Genomic DNA, 18,880 nt, shown 5'->3' with positions numbered 1-18,880 from the left:
AAAAAATCACATAGACACGCACGCGCACACACACATATGTTGTAATATTGTGAACACGAATATTCTGTGTCGAATGAAACAAGAACACATGTACAAAGTAGATTTGTATTGATTTGAATTTATAGATTACAATCTCTATTTACAACTTTTCTTTCGATTCAGTCTTCAAATTTGATGTAGATGGTTGATTGTTGATCTAAGAGTCGTGATGACTTGATCTTGGACGAACGATTGAACGATTGCTTCAAGTTTTGAGCTTAAAAACAATGTGTGGATGGTCTTCACCTCAAGATGTGGCAAAGATGATGTTGAGGGGGGACTTTGTTGATTCAAGGGTCTTGTCGACTTGATCTTGAAATGAATGTCGTTACAAGTTTTGAGCTTGCAACAAAGTCTTGAAGGAATCGACACGAGTGCTTGTTGATTCTTCAAGGGAGTGCTTCGGCTTTGGTCGAAATAAAGCTTCAGTTTTGGTTGAATGTTCTTTGAAGAGAGCTTTGGCATCGTATTAGTCTTTAAGGATTTGGCAGAGGTTGGCCCTTCAATGCATAAATTGTCGACCTTGAATGTAGAAATTGTCTACACTTATGCTTGTTTGAAGACCTTGTATTTATAGACTTCTCAAAGCTTGCATGTGGATGGATTTTGCTTGATTTGTGTCTTGATTGTCCATGGGAGAATTTAGGTATGCTTTGTGTCTTAATTTCAGCCACTTTCCTTTGCTTGGCTGAATTATAGGGCTTTGTTGCCTATTTTGTGAGCAATCTTCAATTCTTGCTTGTTTCATGAAGATACTTTAGTTTTCCTTCCGGTTTTGAGTGTAATTTGGTCTCCTTGCCGATTTTAAGGAGAGATTCCCCCCCTTTTGCCGAAATTTCAGGAAGTTTTATTCTTTATTTGCTTGATTTGTGCCACATGTCATTGATGACTTGTCCATTTGTGATGAGTCATACACCACGTCGAACTTTATGATGCATCATATGTATGCAACAAAATTTACATGACTACAAATTCCCCCACTTTAAGGCGCGTTGTAGACATGTGCTTGCAATAGGTAGGAAACGTGTTTTGAAGTCCTGCAATGTGAATGTTCTAACTCAAGGGTCGTTAAGACTTAATCTTGAATTAGTTTGCTTCTTCAAGGGTCGTGGGGGCGTATTTCTTGAATTGAGATGATGAATTTCGTCAAGGGCCATTGAGGCGTTTTCTTGAATGAAACATTTCTTCAACGGCCGTTAAGGCTTGGTCTTGAATAAATGAAACTTTCTTCAAGGGCCATAGAGGCTTGATCTTGAATGAAAAATTTTGAAAATGGATAAATCGACACATACTTATTGATTTTCCATAATTTTGATAAAATACATTTGGTGTATTTTGAATTTTTGTCCTTGTGTTTGTAGGATTCCTTCTTTAGGTAGAAATCTCATTCAATTTTGGTAATGAGGGTGACTTCCTTCAAAGTGTTAGAAAGCTTTGGTGATTTCCTTCAAGGTTTTGGAAAGATTTAATGCTTGTCCTTGGGTAAGTAGGATGTGCATTTTTATCTTTCCCTTTTCTTTTCCATGGCAATGAGGGTGTGTATTTTCCTTTTCCCTTTAATTTTCCACAGCAAGGAGGAAGTGTATTTTCCTTTCCCTTATTGATTTCCATGTCAATGAGGGGTATTTTTCCCTTCCCCTTTTGATTTCCATGGCAAGGAAGGAACTTTCCCTTTGTTTTGGGAAACTTGAAGACTTTGTCCTTGCCGTAGAGGGGTTTCCTTCTTTGAATTTCGGCAAAAAGGCTATTTCCTCTGATGTTTTGGAAATTTTGAAGCCCTTTCCTTTTTTTTTTTTTTTTTTTTTTGGTTTCCTTTTATTTTCTTTGCTGATTTTTGGTGCAAAAAACAACATGCTTTTCTCCTTGTTGGCTGAAACTTACCTTGCCATTTTTTCTTGGAATTTGCTTCCTTCTTTTGGTTGGAATATGCTTCCTTGTTTTGATTTTCCTTTTATTATTTGGGTATGTATTTCACTTATAACATTCGTAAGCAATTAATCCTTATTTATAGGACAATTGGGTGTGTTTTTTTTTCACAATTCACATCCTTGCCGTGCACAGCCATTGTGCTGGCTACCGTGCCCTTTTTGCTGCTGCTGCCATGTGTGCTGCTTGCTTGGAGCTTGTTGCAGTGCGTCACCTTTTACCATGTGGTGCTATGCAAAAGACTATAGCAGGGTTTCACTGTGTAGTGCCTTTTGGTCACCGTTTTCCTTTGGTGGTGACGTTGTCGTGTAGTGCAAGAAACTACTTGCGTAATGCGATTGCATAGCATTTTGGTTTTCTTTGCTACTGTAGTGTGCTTTGAAGGACCATCTTGTAGCTGCCTTCTTTGCCGTGCTGCTCAAGCTTTTTGTGGCTGATTTCTTTTCGTCGTTGTGACTTTGTCATCGTCATCCTTCAACGCTCATGAGGCTTATCTCGCATGTCTTTTGTTTTATTGAAGCAAGCTTTTTTTTTTTTCTTGCCGCCCCACTCTTATGCTTATGTTGTCTTTTCTTTTTTCTTTTTTTTTTTCATTGCGGCCATGGTATTTTTCAAGTGCTTTAAGAGCAATACCATCATTATTCTTGCAAGGGAAGGCGATTCGCAAGATAGGGGAACAACGTTGAAACCATAGTAATCATAATGAAAATCACAACATAAATTGTATACCAGATTAAAGTAAAAACTACTCACAAACTTATTGTTTGTTAGAAATTATATATTATAATATTAATTTGTAATATTTAATTTTATAAAATCAAGTTGACAAACTTATTGTTTTTCAAATTCCGAGTCGTGTCTTGAAAATACGAATATATAAAATTCATCAGAATTTGAAGTGTGAGGGCATGGGCCGGGCTGGCCCAAAAATGAAGAATCGGACCTTACCTGTTTAGAAACACAATGGGGCGAGGCGGGCCGTGGCATTACAAAATACAAATAGAAACCCAACCTAATCCGACCCATTTGAAACGGGCCTGTTCTTATAGGCCCCTGCTCATTTCCTTGAGCAAATTGCACCTGAATAATCTAGGCTGATCTAAAGGCAGGATGAGCAATGCTTCTGTTGCCTAGCGTGAGAACAAGCAAAGTACCTAACCAACCTCGAAGAGTTCAAAATCCAGTCAAACACAAAACTAAAGAGTGAAAGCAGAAAAGATATATTGGCAAATTTGATCAAGATCCACGTTTGGCGCATAGGGTTGGGATTAAAGACTCCCAATCCTAATCAAAGTCAATAAATTTAAATGGAATTTGAAAAACCACAAAACAAGGACAACACTAACAAAGACCCAGATTGCTTGAACGAACGACGAAGTTCGATGATCGATCGACGACGAACGTATCGGAGCTCGGCTGCACTGTGAATTTGGATCTGAGTGAGAGACCAAGAGTCGAAGTCGGTTGAGGCTTTGAGTTCGAGAGACTGGGTGAAAGAGAAACAGACAGAGAATTAGAGTGTTCAGACTTTAGATTAGAACCAAGGGTGGAGATTTAATCTCATATATTGGGCTGGTGGAAACGGTACGGCTCGGGCACCCATTTTCTCATATATTTGGACCCGCCCTGTACCTACCTAAACTGCATGTACCCGCCCCTCGACCTGCGGATCCATGGCCCATTTGCCCATCCTTAGAGTAAGGTCCTCAATTTCTAAGTTTGTTAGTTTTTCTTACTTTCTTTTTTGTTTACATTAATCTTGTATACAATTTATGTTGTAATTTTCACTATGATTATTATCATTAAAATTCTTGTATTATTTTTATATTTTTTAATATTGCTCAAATACTATATAGTATGATCTTTGTAAAATAATCTTATAAATGAAGTTAAATATTTGTCACATGAAAAAGAAAATTCAATGACCAAAACCAGAATTATTAAAGGTTAACAAATTATTAGAATCTTTATTTTTCATGCAATGCAAGCTATCAAATTTAATGCACAACGATAAAGGAATAAACATGACCTAGTCATCAAGTATTCTTAAATTCTTAACGTAAAGGTCATGACACACAAGATCTACCCCAATCAAACAAACAGTTGTTCATGCCAAGCATCGAAACCTTTTTGTATGAATGTTTTGATTCCAAATTTCAACCAAAATTTTAATAACAACACCACCGCGCACGCCAGTAAAAATCTCATCTCAATGTAATAAAACCTTAATAGTTATTAAGTTCCAAACCATTGGACATCAATCACTCGTATTAGAGAAACGCCCTTTTCTTCCAAATGATGGCTAGATTTTTCATCTTATGAAGTGAATTTTTCTACTTTATCAGATTTTTTTCACATCCATATTTTTTAATTGTCCCATACAAAATTTGTCTTTAGATTGTTAGAGCAATATTAGAAAATATGAAAATAATACAAGAATTTCAATGATAATAATCATAATTAAAATCACAATAGAAATTGTATATAAGATTAACATAAACAACAAAGATATATACACTTACTTTCTCTGTTGTTTATGTTAATCTTGTAACAATTTATGTTGTAATTTTCATTATGATTATTATCATTAAAATTCTTTTATTATTTTCATATTTTTCAATATTGCTTCAACACTTGTAGTATAATCTTCGTAAATAATCTTATAAATGAAGTTAAATATTTTGTCACAGGAAAAGGAAAATTTAATAATCTAAACCAGAATTATTAATGGTTAACAAATTATTAGAATCTTTTATTTTTCGTGCAATGCAAGCTATCAAATTTAATATACAACGATACAGAAATAAAGATGGCCTAGTCATCAAGGATTCTTAAATTGTTAACGTAAAGGTCATGACTATAAACTAAAGCTGATTGTTGCTAACTTGTTGTTGACACACCTCGATCCGGAATGTTTACTAGAATTTCAAATCGAGTTGTGCTAACGGACACCTGGAGGGTGACGAAGCCATAAAGTATAGTAATGTGAAAAATGGGAATAAATTTAAACCTAAAAGTACCTAAAGATAAGAGTGCGCTGCGAGTTAGGATGAACCCATTTCACATGTGACGTTAGAGCATAAGTAAAGTACAGTAGTATAGGTAAGGATCATACCCTCAGAGGTAGCCACATATACTGCGATTTGCCAATAATCCTCGTCGATACGAACTTTCAGCAGCTAAAACCTGGAGCGGCGAAAAATAAGGGTGAGTGGGCCTGAAGATAAAATTTTAATAAAAACCTTTTGAAAACGTTATAACCCCTCACCGTAAAACCCGTATAATTTTCCAAAAAATAATAATACATACATATATAAAAATCATGCTCGCAAGTAGTGAAAATCGAGTATATGCCATGTCAAGTATCTCAACAATGAAATAAGTAAGCCAAGTAAAATAAATCAATGTAAAATGATATGCCAGTTGGAGTCACCTAATGTGACCTGTACAGCTAAACCTATAGCTCATTAACCAATTCCTGCACACAAGTCGAAACCACCTAATGTGGTTTGTACGACAGGGCTGGGTGTAAATAAGTACGCTCAAGTTCTACGATCACGTGAAGGCTGTGCGAATAATCGTGAGTCACCTACAAATCAGAACCACCAAATGTGGTCTGTACGACAGGGCTATCCACCAAACTTGGATCGAAGGTGAGCGTGTGATGCGGGAGGTGAACATCACGTGAAGGACTGTGCCCTGACCACGGGCGAGAGCACCAACATCGGGGTGTAGGATAATGAGCTCTATATGTCTCTACGTATAACTATAACCAATGCAACCACTAACATCAATATGTACTCACTTGAAGTTTGCCTGGGCGTCCGCAGTATTATGCAATAATATGCATATCTATACTAATGCATATACTAAAATGTAATGCAATTGACATGGTATTATCCTTTTAAAACAATTTCTGGGAAAATAGAAAACATATATACGTATCCAAAAGCCCACTCACTTGGAGTCCGCGCTACAACTCCTTAACACAAACCTTAAGGCGTCATGAACGATCGGCGCTTAGAACAATTATCAACTTATGTCTTAGAATTCTTATCATTAGAACATATAACTTACATATCCTATTTGGGAAGATTCGTAAGTCGGATTCCCGATCTGTAGTTTCTAATATCCTCAAATATTACGTATTATAACACATCAAGGTTTGGTGACAATCCAACGGTCAGATTGTCGATTGCTATAATAATCAAGCAGCGGACCTTAATGGAACTACGCTCAAATGACGGAAATTCGTCAATCGAACTTCACCAATGAGGGTATTCAAATTTAGCCTAGGAAGGTCAGGGGACTTCTAGGCCCACGCTTCGCCGCACGCGCCGTTGCAAGTGGCGGTCGGCAGCCTCGACTCGCTAGAAAATTCAACTATTTCTCAAACTTCACAGAAATGAAGATCTCAGTGAATAGAGCAACTTTCATACCTATGACTAAAGCCAATTTGACTGGGAAATGTCCTAATTTCACGAAAACCCGTCAGAAACCCTATAAAGGGTGATTCTTGATTCGACCTCCAAACTCACTCCAACGCCTCAACAAACCCCTGGGCTTCGTTCCTAAACTCAAGAGGAGTCTAATGGTGGTGGTGGTTGACAGGATTTACTTCAGAAATGGCGGATCATCGTCACGTAACCCTTGGCGCACTTAACGCCGTTATTCACCAAATTGGATGAAAACACATCAAATATTGAGTTTAAAAGGAAGAATAAGGGTCATGGAATTGATTATAAGAAGAGTGTCTGTGTAATTCGTCGAATTTTGGCTGAAATCTCGATGGAAAATGGTCAAGAAGACCGGGTCTAGCATCGGGTCAGGAACCGGTTCGTGTGGGCTCCGGTTTGGCTGCATCCTCCATCTCTCCTTTCCCCTTCTTTCCTCATTCTATCATTGGCTAGCCTCTTCTCTTTTTTCTTTCTGATTGGGTGTCCCGGCCCTCATTTCTCTCCTTTATATTTCATCTCCATTGTCGAACTTTTCTTTCTTTAAATCTGGGCCACACACGTGGTTGTCCAGATTAAGCTTCAAAAATCTAGAGTTTTCTAGAAAATAACCAATTTACTAAAATACCCCTAACTTTAAACATTAATATCTCCTTCGTTATAACTCCAAATCACATTCCGTTTGCACCCACGCATTCGTAGCGACGAGTACTGCGAGGATATGCGCCAAGAAAATGAATTTTACGTAATTCGACAAGGCAATCAACAAAAGTCAACGTGTTTCCCTTGAAGGGCATTTTCGTAAATTCAATTTATAATTTTTTTTATGCATTTAAAATATTATAATATTTTACCCTATTTAAAAATAAAAAAGGTAAATTTCATTTTACCCTCTCAGGTTTAGGTGTAATTATAACCTCATACAACATCTTTAAAACATTTCAATCTCATACATTTAGTATTATTTTGTTTTCAATTTCATACAATCGTTAAAAAATATGTTAAATTAACCGTTAAGTGATGACGTGACAAATATAAGGTCCGCATTTGTGATAACATGGCTGCCACATTTGTGCCACATGGCTAAACACTTAATAAAAATTTTAAAATATTAAAATAATTAACTAAAGAAAAGTTATTAAAAAAAAAAAAAAAACCCCAAAAATCCCCTTCGTCTTCCCCACCCATCACCCACCCCTTTCTCCCATCCATTATCACCCACCTCAAAAAATCCCACCCGAGCCCACCCCCTCTGTCCAAGCTCCTGCGTTTTCTGTGGGAGCAGAAACTGCCGGCCAGCGTTTCTACGAATTGATCGGCGATAGGAAGAGGAAGAAGAGATAGGAGTGCATGAGATTAGGGTTAGGGTTTGAGGCTTCGCGGACAACTCATCTCATAGAGAAAAAGAGAGAAAGGAGATAGAGAATAAGAAGAGCAGAGGAAGAAGCTATCAGAAATGGTGAGTGAGGAGGGGACTGAGAAGGGGATTTTGAGGAGGGTGATGGGGGATGGGGGATGGGAGAAGGGGGTGGACTCGGGTGGGATTTTTTGGGGTGGGTGATGATGGATGGGAGAGGGGGGTGATGGGTGGGGAAGACGATTTCTGAGTTTTTATTTATTTATTGTTTTTTTTTACTTTTCTTTAGTTAATTATTTTAATATTTTAAAATTTTTATTCAGTGTTTAGCCACATGGCACAAATGTGGCAGCCACGTCATCACAAATGGGGACCCCATATTTACCACGTCATTACTTAACAGTTAATTTAACAGATTTTTTAACGGATGTATGAAATTGAAAACAAAATAATACTAAATGTATGAGATTGAAATGTTTTAAGGATGTTGTATGAGGTTGTAATTGCATCGAAACCTGAGGGGGTAAAATGTAATTTACCTTTTCTTTTAAATAGGGTAATATATTATAATATTTTAAATACACAAAAAAATTATTTTTTTGCCACATGGCACAAATGTGTTCGCCGCGTCTGCACAAATGTGGCAGCCACCTCAACTTTTAACGGACCAATGGATGGAAAATGTAACGAATGTATTATATTGAAATAAAATAGTACTTGAGGTATGAAGTGAAATTTTTTGAAGATATTGTATAAGATTGCAATAGACCTCAAACCTGAGGTGGTAAAGTGTAATTTACCCCAAAAAAAAAAAAAAAAGGCTTCAATGTTAAAATGGTCCTTGTGTTTTAGTCATCGTGTCAATTTAGTCCACATGTTTTCAATTTGGCCAATTTGGTCCCTCTGTATATCTTCATTAGCCAATTAAGGACATTTCCATCTAATTTATGTAAAAAAAATTATAAACTTATTTATAAAATTATTTATTTGATTTAAAATATTTGAAAATGAAATAAAATTAAAAATTAAAAGAAAATTATTCTCTTCTCAACTCCCCAACCTCCTGCCTAACATTTACCCCCTCCCCTCTCTTTTCTATGCCACAACCTTAATCATTTTTTAGATTGGAAGTTTTATCTCTTATATGTGTTATTTATTATTGATTTGCATTTTTTTTGTAAAGAGAAAGGGTAATTATATCTCATATAATTTTTATTATGAATTTTTTAAAAGAGATTGAATGAAATGTCCTTAATTTTCTAAAAGAGACAAACATGAGAACTAAATTACCAAATTAAAAACATGGAGACTAAATTGGCAAGATTGCCATTTTGACATTTAAAAAAAAAAAATTTAAGCACCTTTTCCTTTTGCTGCTTCCATTTTTTTTTTAATTCACACCTTTGCCTTTTGTTTGCCTTGCCTTGTACTTTAAGCACATTTGGCTAATTACTTACTGATCATGCTAGGAATATTAAATTTGGAGATTAAATTTGCAAATAAAATAACGCATCACCAATATGAATGAACATTTTTATCAACACTTAAATAATAGAGAATTGTTATTGACACTCCAAAAATCTCATTCTACATTCCAAACTTTCTATATTTGGAAAGAAATATACACTTGTGAGGAGTATAAAATGAGACTTTTGGAGTGCCAATAACACTTCCCAAATAATAAACCAATCATTAACTTTTATGTCATTTAGTTATGCAAATTTTATCTCCAAATTTAATTTCTCTAGCATTACTCTTTACTTGTTAACATGCTTCTTTGAGTAAATCAAGGGCCCCAATGATGCGCGTACAATAATGTCACATCTTTCATTATTCATATGTGGTGAGTGCTTCTCAAAAACTATCTATGAAAAATTAGATGAATTTAGTAGATGTACAGGAAGAAGAAAGTCTTATACCCTGTCCCCTAAATTAATGGAAGTTCTTGTTTCTCAGTATTTTATTTGAAAATTGCTCCTCAATACCAACATGTGAGCGCAAACTAGATCCAAATTGGACATGTAACGAAAAAACTATACTCGTTTAAAGTTTGATAAGAACTGATAAATTTTAACAGGCTTGTGTGAAACTGTACAAGTGAAAATTATCGGTGGGTTACTATTTAGAAACAAAAAATATCTGACTTTGGTGTTGTCTTTTGTGGGTTTTACCTCTACTAATTAATAAAATTCTCTTTTTCAATTAAAAGATGGTGAAATGACAAATTAATCTTTTACCATATAAAAAATGATGGGCAATAATGTAATTTCACAGGTCCAAATTTTACTTTTTTTTATTAAAACCTCACATACAGATAATGTTAAAATATCTCTAATATTAAAAATAAATAAATAAAATCCATAAACAAAAACCTCTCACTACCCCCACCCCCACATTCTCTCTCTCTCCTTCTCATTTTCTAAAAAAATGTGTTCATACGTACACACAAAGCCAAATGCTAGTTTTCTTTAAATTAAGGTTTTCCCTTTGAGGAAAGCACTCACCCACCAACGAAAACCACCCCTGCTTTCTCTCCCTCAACCCAAAACTTCCTCTCTTTGTCCTCCCTCACGCACTCTCTTCCGCCCTCACTGTGCACATACTGTGCACGCACGGTGCACAACTTTTCCCGCCACCATCGCCCAAACCAAGGGCACCAACAGTTTCGTTTCTCCTCACAAGACCAGAACACGTAGCCTCCTCGTCTCGAACTTCCTTCCAGATCGCCGGGATCGAAGCTTGGTATGTCCGTGACTTTCCGGCCATTTTTCGAGAAAACTGCGGCATTTTAGCCTTCGAGAAGGATACCATTCTTTACGTCTTGTTCCGAGGTATAATTTTTGTTTTTGAACCACTCATTGAGTATTGAGGAAGTTATGAAGATTTGATAATTGTGCAGAAAACCGGCCAAAAGCAATTTCAGCCAGTTTTTGGAACTCCGGCGAAACTTTCCGGCGCAGACAACCGAGCTCGAGACCACCAACATTGGACTCACCTTGAGTTTGGGGGAGTTTGGGAGCAAAGCCCAGATTCCAATAGGACGTCAAAGCACGCACGGCGGCGAGCGACGAAGAATTCCGGCGAAATCTGCAGAAACTGGTGAGTTTTATGCAACTGGGCTCGGCTCGGCGACTCGGTTGACCGGCTTGACGAGGCGTACGACTCCGGCGGTCGAGGTCTGTGTACGAACTTTTTCTTTGTAAATGAACTTTTAAATAATATTTCTTCCTCTTGTATTCTTGATTAGTATGATTCTTATTTATGATTAATTTATCTGAAAATTTGATATTACCCCTTGAAACTATATTTTCTTCTACTAAAACCCATCTGCTTTTGTTTTCTTGAATAAAGCCCATTGACTAGCCTCCAATTAAACAAATTCTTTAATTAAGTTTGACTTTTCAAATTGTGTATTTTTCGAATGCCTAAACTACCCCTATTAATACTTGGATAGGGTTTTTGGATCAGTTACTTGTTATATCCATTTAATTAATTTTATATATTTTACAAAATAATTCATGCCATTCATTGTATATTCAATGTATTAACTTTCAAATTGTTATAACGTGCCAATTGAAAAATAATAATACTAATTTCATAATTTTGTGCATTACATATATAAGTTAATTTACCTACCAACACAACAATAAACGTAAAACAGCTTCGGCTAATATTCCAATCCCTAATACACAAAACAAAAGCTATATGTTCCGCACAATTCTTACCTACAAAATAGTCTAATTTACCTATTACATCAAACCAAAATTTAAAGGGTCTAGTATACTTTCAAAATGGTCTAATTTACCTACATGATTTATGTGCATTAGATTAAAAGTTTATTTAATTGCCTACAAGCACAAACCCACAACATTCGAACATTATCTAATATCACTAATTTTTTTTTTTTTTTGGAATAGGTAAATTAATTTAAATGTAGGTAAATTAGTATAATATTAATAAGTAGGTAAATTAATTTAAATGTAGGTAAATTAGTATAATATTTTATAAGTAGGTAAATTAATTTAAATGTTGGTAAATTAGTATAATATTTGTATGTAGGTAATTACATGATTCAAAATGCAGGTTTATTAGTATACTATTTTATAAGTAGGTAAATTAATTTGTATGTAGGTAATTACATAATTCAAACAATATTATTTTTTCCATACAAGATTGTCTTTCTCTTTCAAATTTGGTAAATTAATTTATATATGTTGCTAATATTTATGATACAAGAAAGGTAAAATATCCATATGGATTTAATTGCTCATCATAATTAGGATGAGTAACAACATTTATTGACCAAATTAGGATTCTATGGCATAAGTTGTAATTGTATTGTAATAGTTGGTCATATATTTGTCTACATGGTAGGCTATTTGAAATTTGGGTTTTATTTGAATGTTTAAATTTAGATGGGTTTTTATTTGGAAAATAGGAGTTTCAAGGGTCTATATCTAAAGAACTCTTAATTTATTGGTGGAAATTTGCATCCATGTTTACAAGTTTTTAGTTGTTATCATATTAGTTGGTAATATACTGAATTAAGTAGTAGTGCCTGCATCAGATAGAGAGATGGATCCGAGAATTCACAAGTAGTAGTGCCTGCATCAGATAGAGAGATAGAGAGATGGATCCGAGAATTAACAAAGTAGTAGTGCCTGCATCAGATAGAGAGATGGATCCTGGAATTCACAAGCATCCATTGACTTTAAAGGAAGAGAAGGAGAGTCATGGTCCACTGCGGTTCTGTAAGGGGTGCCTAGAACCAGTGCTTGGGCCTCACTACACTTGCGACATGTGTGACGTCAATATACACAAGTCATGTGCGGAGTTACCCAGTGAGATCCACCACCCGCTTCACCCAAAACACCCTCTTATTCTCAGAAACCTAGCACAAGAGCACCGCGGCTCCGAATGTGGCGTGTGTAGCCACTTATATCCAAAAGAAGGGTTTCTAGCTTACTATTGTTCCGGATGCAACTTCTGGATAGACATCAAATGTGCTTTCATGTGGCAAAACGACGGTCATGAGCACAAGTTCACCATTATTAGGAGGCCCATTGAATTCACTTGCGATGTCTGTGGCCAAGAGGATGACAATCTTCAATACAACTTCTGCATCTGTAAAATCTGCCAGCTCATTGTCCATCGCACATGCTCTTGGTTACCGCTCCAAGTCAAAATAGCACGGCACCAACACCGCCTCAAGCTTACCTGGTGGTTCCAAGACATGTACCCCGAATACCAAGATTTCTGTGACATTTGCGAAGAAAGCATGGAGAAAAACCGTGCTATGTATTGTTGTCATGCTCTTGAATGTCTTGGTTATGCTGCCCACTGTAAATGCTTAAGAAACGAGGGAAAAATCATGAACATCCTTGTCGATGATAATGATGATGATGAACCATCCACATCCAGATGTCCCCCAGCCAATGAGACCACTGCTGATGATCATGAAGCCCTGCAGGTCGAGCACTTCAGTCATCAACACAAGTTAACCCTCATTGATGGCCTAGAGGTGGCAAGACAAGACGACCAAGATGAAGGAATTACTTGCAACGGTTGCACGCTACCCATCATGAGGGGTGAGTCTTATAGGTCATGCACAGAACAAGCAATAGAAAAGCCATGTAATTTCTCTCTCCACATAAATTGTGCTAAATTACCCCAAAAGAGGCTTCTCCCACTTCACGAACACGAGCTCAAACTCCTTCCAGAGGCATCTTTTGTTGGTGGCGTGTTTAAGTGTGACATGTGCGAGTCCTTGAGCCAAGGTTTCTCATACAGTTGTGGAGATTGCGACTTCTACCTGGACCTTTATTGCAGTAGTCTTGAGCGTAAGACGCTCCTTTGTGATGCTCATGTTCACATCCTCCAGTTCAGCAGAAAGCTCTTGCACTGCAGCAGTTGTGGTACTAGTTATAAGAATTTCTGCTTCAGATGTAGCAGTCAGACATGCAACTTCGGTCTGTGTATTCCTTGTGTTAAATTACCTCTTACAGTCAGGTACAAATACGACGATCATCCTCTCAAACTCACTTATGCTAGTGTTAAAAATGACCTCGATGAGTACTATTGTGACATATGCGAAGGAAAACGAGATCCAAAACATTGGTTCTACTCCTGCCCGGATTGTGACTTTGATTGTCATCCTCATTGCATTCGAGGGAGGTATCCGCAAGTCAAGTTAGGGGGCTCTTACAAGCATGATGAGCACCAGCACCACATCACTCTTGTTGATAAGAGAAAAAGCGTGATTCCTAATGATAAGAGAGAGCGCTTACTTCCGTGTCCTCACTGTTTTCAGATTTGCGAAGGATTGGTTTGTGAATGTTTGGAGTGTGGTATTAATATACACCGGTAGCACGAGTGGGTGGATTGGGTGGATGATGTAGGAATTGGCGGGTCGGTGGGTCGCTGGTTTCGTAAGTTCGTTGCTTCTAATGAGCGGGTGGAGAATAATAGCAGGAGAAAGGTACCAAAGCATGTTTAGCCATTAAGAGTAGCAACTCTTCAACAAAGAGTGTTTCATTCTCAAATACTTTTTGCTCTGTATTACGCATTGGTTCAATTTGTTTGAGTGTTACTATAAATTTGTAAACTTATCCACCAAATTATTTGATGTTAATCTGCAAACAACTCTGTATCCAACAACTTTTCTTGTTTTCGAACCATGGTATCCAACTAGGTACAAGAGAGAGCGATGCGTGCAAGTGCGCCCCTGATGGATGCTGCCAACATATAAACAGAGTGAGGGTTCGTTTGTGCTCGAACGAAATAGAAGAGAGATGAATAATAACTAGTTTTAATGGTTCTATTGATAGAGAGACAGAGCATACAAATCTTTGAAATAGAAAATGAATTACAGGATTCTAACAGAAGCGCTAGTAAATTCAAACAACTAGGCTTAAAATGCGAAGGATATATGGGAGAAGGCAACATTGAGCCATCTCAGGTTCGATAATTTCCAGAGTGCGAGTGAGGTAAACTGGACCTTTTGTCTTTGACCAGCTCTGCGCCAGCACCGGAAATTTGTTCGCGATGACAGTTGTGCGGTCATACAAGGGCACGTCGCACGTAGCCTTGTCGACCGAAATGGACATTGGTGCCCTTCAATGAAGGGCACCAATACGCCTAGGACTTGGGTCTGAGTTCTTGGCCTTACTGTTTATTACCTAAATTTAACCCCAATTCACACGCTTAAAACGGAAATGAAATTGCTTCGGCCCTAAACAGGCCTAATTTTCATTTATGGTCCAAACAGTAAATCCCGACGCCGTGTCAAGGCCAAGGATGAAATAATGAAGAAAAGCATGGTCCATATCAATAGAAATGAGATGCATTTGGTCAAGGAATGAATTGATATGAAAAAAAAAAGAAAAAGAAAAAAAAAGGGAAGTGATGCAACAGCGGCCACAATGTAGAAGTTGGGCAGAAGTCCGTGGGATGTCAAAAGTTGGGAACAAGTAACAGAATGCTTCTAAGTTTTAGATGTGAATCATGTTATCAATCAGAGCCGCAAGTTCAGTTCGCTAACTTGGCTCGTTGACAGATGACTTAAGTTAAACATAACACAGTAAACAAACAATACTGAGTACACTCTACTCGTTGCCTAAGAATCAACAGTCTTCGACATATCATGTATACCTCCTCCTCTGTACACACAGAGTATAACATCATCTCCGTCCCCATTACTTCGAACATAATCTCCTAAAATATCAACCAGAAAGCAAACGCATATAAAATTTCTATTTTGAAAATCTTGCTTTTCGTTGTTTGCCAGCATATCAGAATGTGTATAAGTGTGTGTGTGCAGGCATGTTTGTGAGTAAGAGCACACTTTATCAAGGATCATAAAGCATGGCGGAAGAAAACAAACAATTGTCTAAGCAACCTTCAATTTTTTGCTGAGATAAGTAAAAAGGACCATAACATATATTCACATAGAGATGACAATGACATCCATGACTCCGCACAGGAACATATAATTACATAGACTTCAATAAAATTAAAATAAAATCTGTTAACCCTTAAACTCACCTGATTTTCCTTTGTTAAGTATTTGAGTATCCTCAGCTATCAATTGCGACAAAGTGTCAACATTAAACTTCTGCTAACATGTTCATAAGAAGTCAGAGTACGTCGTTATTCATTTGCTGTTAGAGAGACAGAGAGAGAGTTCAGACGATACCATGGAAAACCATTACAAAGGCCACATTTCTAGTTCACATGTTCAACGAATGTGCAACAAAATCCATTCAAGGCCTATAATACATCATCACAAAGGACATATCTTTATTCAGACATCGGGTCTACAGGTCTATCTCCAGCTACAAGTTTTCAGTTTTCATTCTTTTGAGCATCAAAGCACTAGTTTAAACTGGATTTTGATAACTTGAACACTTACATACTCCTTCTTCCCTAGCCTATTATTTCGTTAACTAGTAGTCAAATCCAAGCATACGTTCACATTCATCACATGTGTATGCCCATAGTTATTTTCCTTTTCGGGCAAAAAGGAATAGACGCAAAAAAATGAAGGCATTTCGTCTAATATCAAAAAATGAAGTTGGTCAGAGATATTCTTTTTACAGCTAACAGAAAGCATGTCTCTGGCTAGCAACAGAAGCAAAGAGTACGGAACAAGTAAACATTGTTATCGGAACCTCACAGTCAAAATCATCCGCTAGCTAAGAAGGAACTCAGAAATTATAGAAATGCAAAACACATAACAAGGACAGTATAAGGAATGATAGGTGAACCAACAAGGAGGTGAGCAAAGAAGGTGTGTAACCATCACAACAGCAGAACTGAACTCATTTGCACTCAACACCAGCTTCAGCAGCTCGATGAGGCTTATTTTTCCGCCTACTCCCATTTTGTCGGAATCCAACAGCCTTTTTCGGGTCATCAAGACTTGATTTTGTTTCAATCATTTTATCCTCTTTGACTGATTTTATAGTTTCTTTAACCTGAGCCGACCTCTTCCTTTTCCTTCCATTCTCTATGGCAGATTGGTCTTTCATGTCTTTACTCAAAACACGACCTTTTGCATCATCACCGTCTTCTGTCTTTAAAGCCACTTCTCCTTCTTCAATATCATCCTTCAATGTCTTTAGTGGCCTTCCTCTTCTCCTGCTTGGTAGAATCCTTTCCTCTTCACCACTTCCAGTATCCTCACGAGCAGCAATAACATTTTGTTTCTTTGCTTTTCCTCTACCTCTACCCATAGTACAAAAGACGTCGTGAAGAAATTTCCCAACTAATTTTCGCACACGCAAACCAATGATTTCCAAAAACTACACTGTATAGCTGAATGAACTCCAGCTATCAACCTGCAAACTTTGTATGACAGAAAACAAATAAGCTATCCACAAGCAGAAGACGACTGAATCAAATCCATATCAGCCGCCAATATAAAGTTAATTCCTATCACTCTCTTTTGTTTCTCTTGAATTCAATTAAGAAGAAAGAAATTTCAGGTCCAAACCCTTGATCTCAATAATTCAAATATCCAAAACCAAAAGCGCATCTTAATACTGCCGAGATATTCAAATATCAAACGATTGTACCGACTCAGTTTAATCACGTTAGTATAGAGAAGTCGAAGGGGAAATAAACGGAAACACTTGGAAACGGTAACTAAGTATCACGAAACAGCTACAGTGGTTCCGTTTATTTCCCTTTCGACTTCTCTATTACTTATTGTACTAGTAACTGCAGATCAACAAGAAAGACCGATCCTTTTTGGATCAAAAACCAATGGCAAGGCAAACCAATCTGGCTTCACTTTTATATATCCAAATCCTAATCCCAACTTTGGCTGCAGAAAAAAAATATGCAAGATAGAATTCATAGATTTGAACCTGAAGACTTACGCTTTCAGTTTCAGATTATGATGAACAAACTCCACCGACTTTCAAAATTCTCAGGTTCCAAACAATTAGAAATCCACGATGACACAAGCAAATTATTTTCTTTTCTCTTCCATTTATTTTCACATAACAAAACAAAAGCATTCATATGAAAAAATCAATATACACACACACACACATGGAGAAGAGAGAAGAAGAAGGGCTGACCTGAAAGCAAATATCCACTTTCTGCATCTTATTCACAAAACCCATTTCTCAGATTATGAATAGACCAATCAAGAAACCAACAAAAACCCATCAACCAGAATAGCCTTGTTTTTTCTATCACCGGTGAGGAAGTTAGCAGAATCCAAATGAAATTGAAAACTATGATCTGAAATAAACAAGCAATGAAGACCGAGATCAGAAAATGATGTGACTAGAGAGAAAGGTTAGCAGAAATAATGGAGGGGTCAAGAGATTAACCAAAAGCAATAAGATTTTGAGAGCTTGGAAGAAGGCAAAGGGAAGAGGAGAAACTGGTGAGAAAGTAATGAGAGATTGGTTTTGTCGTGCTCTTCCTAGTTCCTAGTCCAAGTGTCTTTACATAATGAACAGTGTGCTTAGGTCACAATCGAATCCAGTTGGGTATCACTTTGCACTTTTTTCCCTTTTTTTTATTGTAAATATATATATTTTTTTTCCCATCTTTGTTTAGGACCCACACAAACGAAGATGGGGTCGAATGACCCAAATCAATTCGCACATCCATGCGCCCACCTGTGATGCAACAAAGTCCGCCACATTGTTTGCCGATCTTGGGATTCAAGACCAGACATATGCGTGGAAGGCATCGTCCAGCAAGGATCGGCTCTGAGAATTTGGAAGCCCTAGGTGAGCCTTCGAAGTGGATTCCAAAAATTATCTAATCTCCGATTTTTTGTATATTGATTTGTATAAAAAAGAATTCGCTAAATACATAAAAAGTTCTATTTTCACATCAAATATCATTAAAAATTAATATCAAAAGAAGATAAATATTCAAACATTATTTAAACATTACACGATTCACATTTTTAAACACAAATGTACTAAATGTTTGCAGTCAAGAGTCTAAGATTAAAAATGAAGAACAATAAAACTTGATGATCAAGAGATTAAATAACAATAAAACTTGATTAACGAGTATAATAAATTTAACACCAATTGTTTCTTTTGTGTTTTTTTTTCTAAAATCAACATCACAC

The 18,880-nt window shown here is 36.8% G+C and overlaps 2 protein-coding genes across 4 annotated transcripts; one reads left to right on the top strand and one right to left on the bottom strand.

The window, feature by feature from the left end:
- Window positions 1-10,292: 10,292 nt before the first annotated feature.
- Window positions 10,293-14,161, top strand: LOC125473551. Its single transcript, XM_048576520.1, has 3 exons — window positions 10,293-10,607; window positions 10,676-10,952; window positions 12,344-14,161. The coding sequence occupies exon 3, from the start codon at window positions 12,407-12,409 to the stop codon at window positions 14,141-14,143; it is 1,737 nt and encodes a 578-aa protein (XP_048432477.1). The 5' UTR covers window positions 10,293-10,607; window positions 10,676-10,952; window positions 12,344-12,406; the 3' UTR covers window positions 14,144-14,161.
- Window positions 14,162-16,315: 2,154 nt separating this feature from the next.
- On the bottom strand, window positions 16,316-18,230 carry LOC103940739. 3 transcript variants are annotated; one of them, XR_007255401.1, is made up of 3 exons: window positions 18,120-18,230; window positions 17,862-18,027; window positions 16,316-17,114 (listed from the first exon to the last, which is right to left on the bottom strand). XR_007255401.1 is itself a non-coding variant. In XM_009350907.2 (2 exons), exon 2 carries the CDS (start codon window positions 17,007-17,009, stop codon window positions 16,596-16,598), a length of 414 nt encoding a protein of 137 aa, XP_009349182.1. In that variant the 5' UTR covers window positions 17,010-17,121; window positions 17,862-18,179; the 3' UTR covers window positions 16,316-16,595. The 3 variants fall into 3 exon arrangements, 2 of the variants coding, with proteins under 2 accessions (XP_009349182.1, XP_009349181.1); XM_009350907.2 differs by having other exon boundaries at window positions 16,316-17,121; window positions 17,862-18,179; XM_009350906.2 differs by having other exon boundaries at window positions 17,862-18,178.
- Between the last annotated feature and the right edge of the window lie 650 nt (window positions 18,231-18,880).

The sequence above is a fragment of a genome, unplaced genomic scaffold (genome assembly GCF_019419815.1).
Source record: "Pyrus x bretschneideri cultivar Hongxiangsu unplaced genomic scaffold, Pyrus_bretschneideri_v1 Contig9, whole genome shotgun sequence".
In the NCBI taxonomy this organism is placed as follows: domain Eukaryota; kingdom Viridiplantae; phylum Streptophyta; class Magnoliopsida; order Rosales; family Rosaceae; genus Pyrus; species Pyrus x bretschneideri.
Note: the sequence above shows the minus strand (reverse complement) of the source record. Positions and strands in the feature narration are given on the sequence as shown.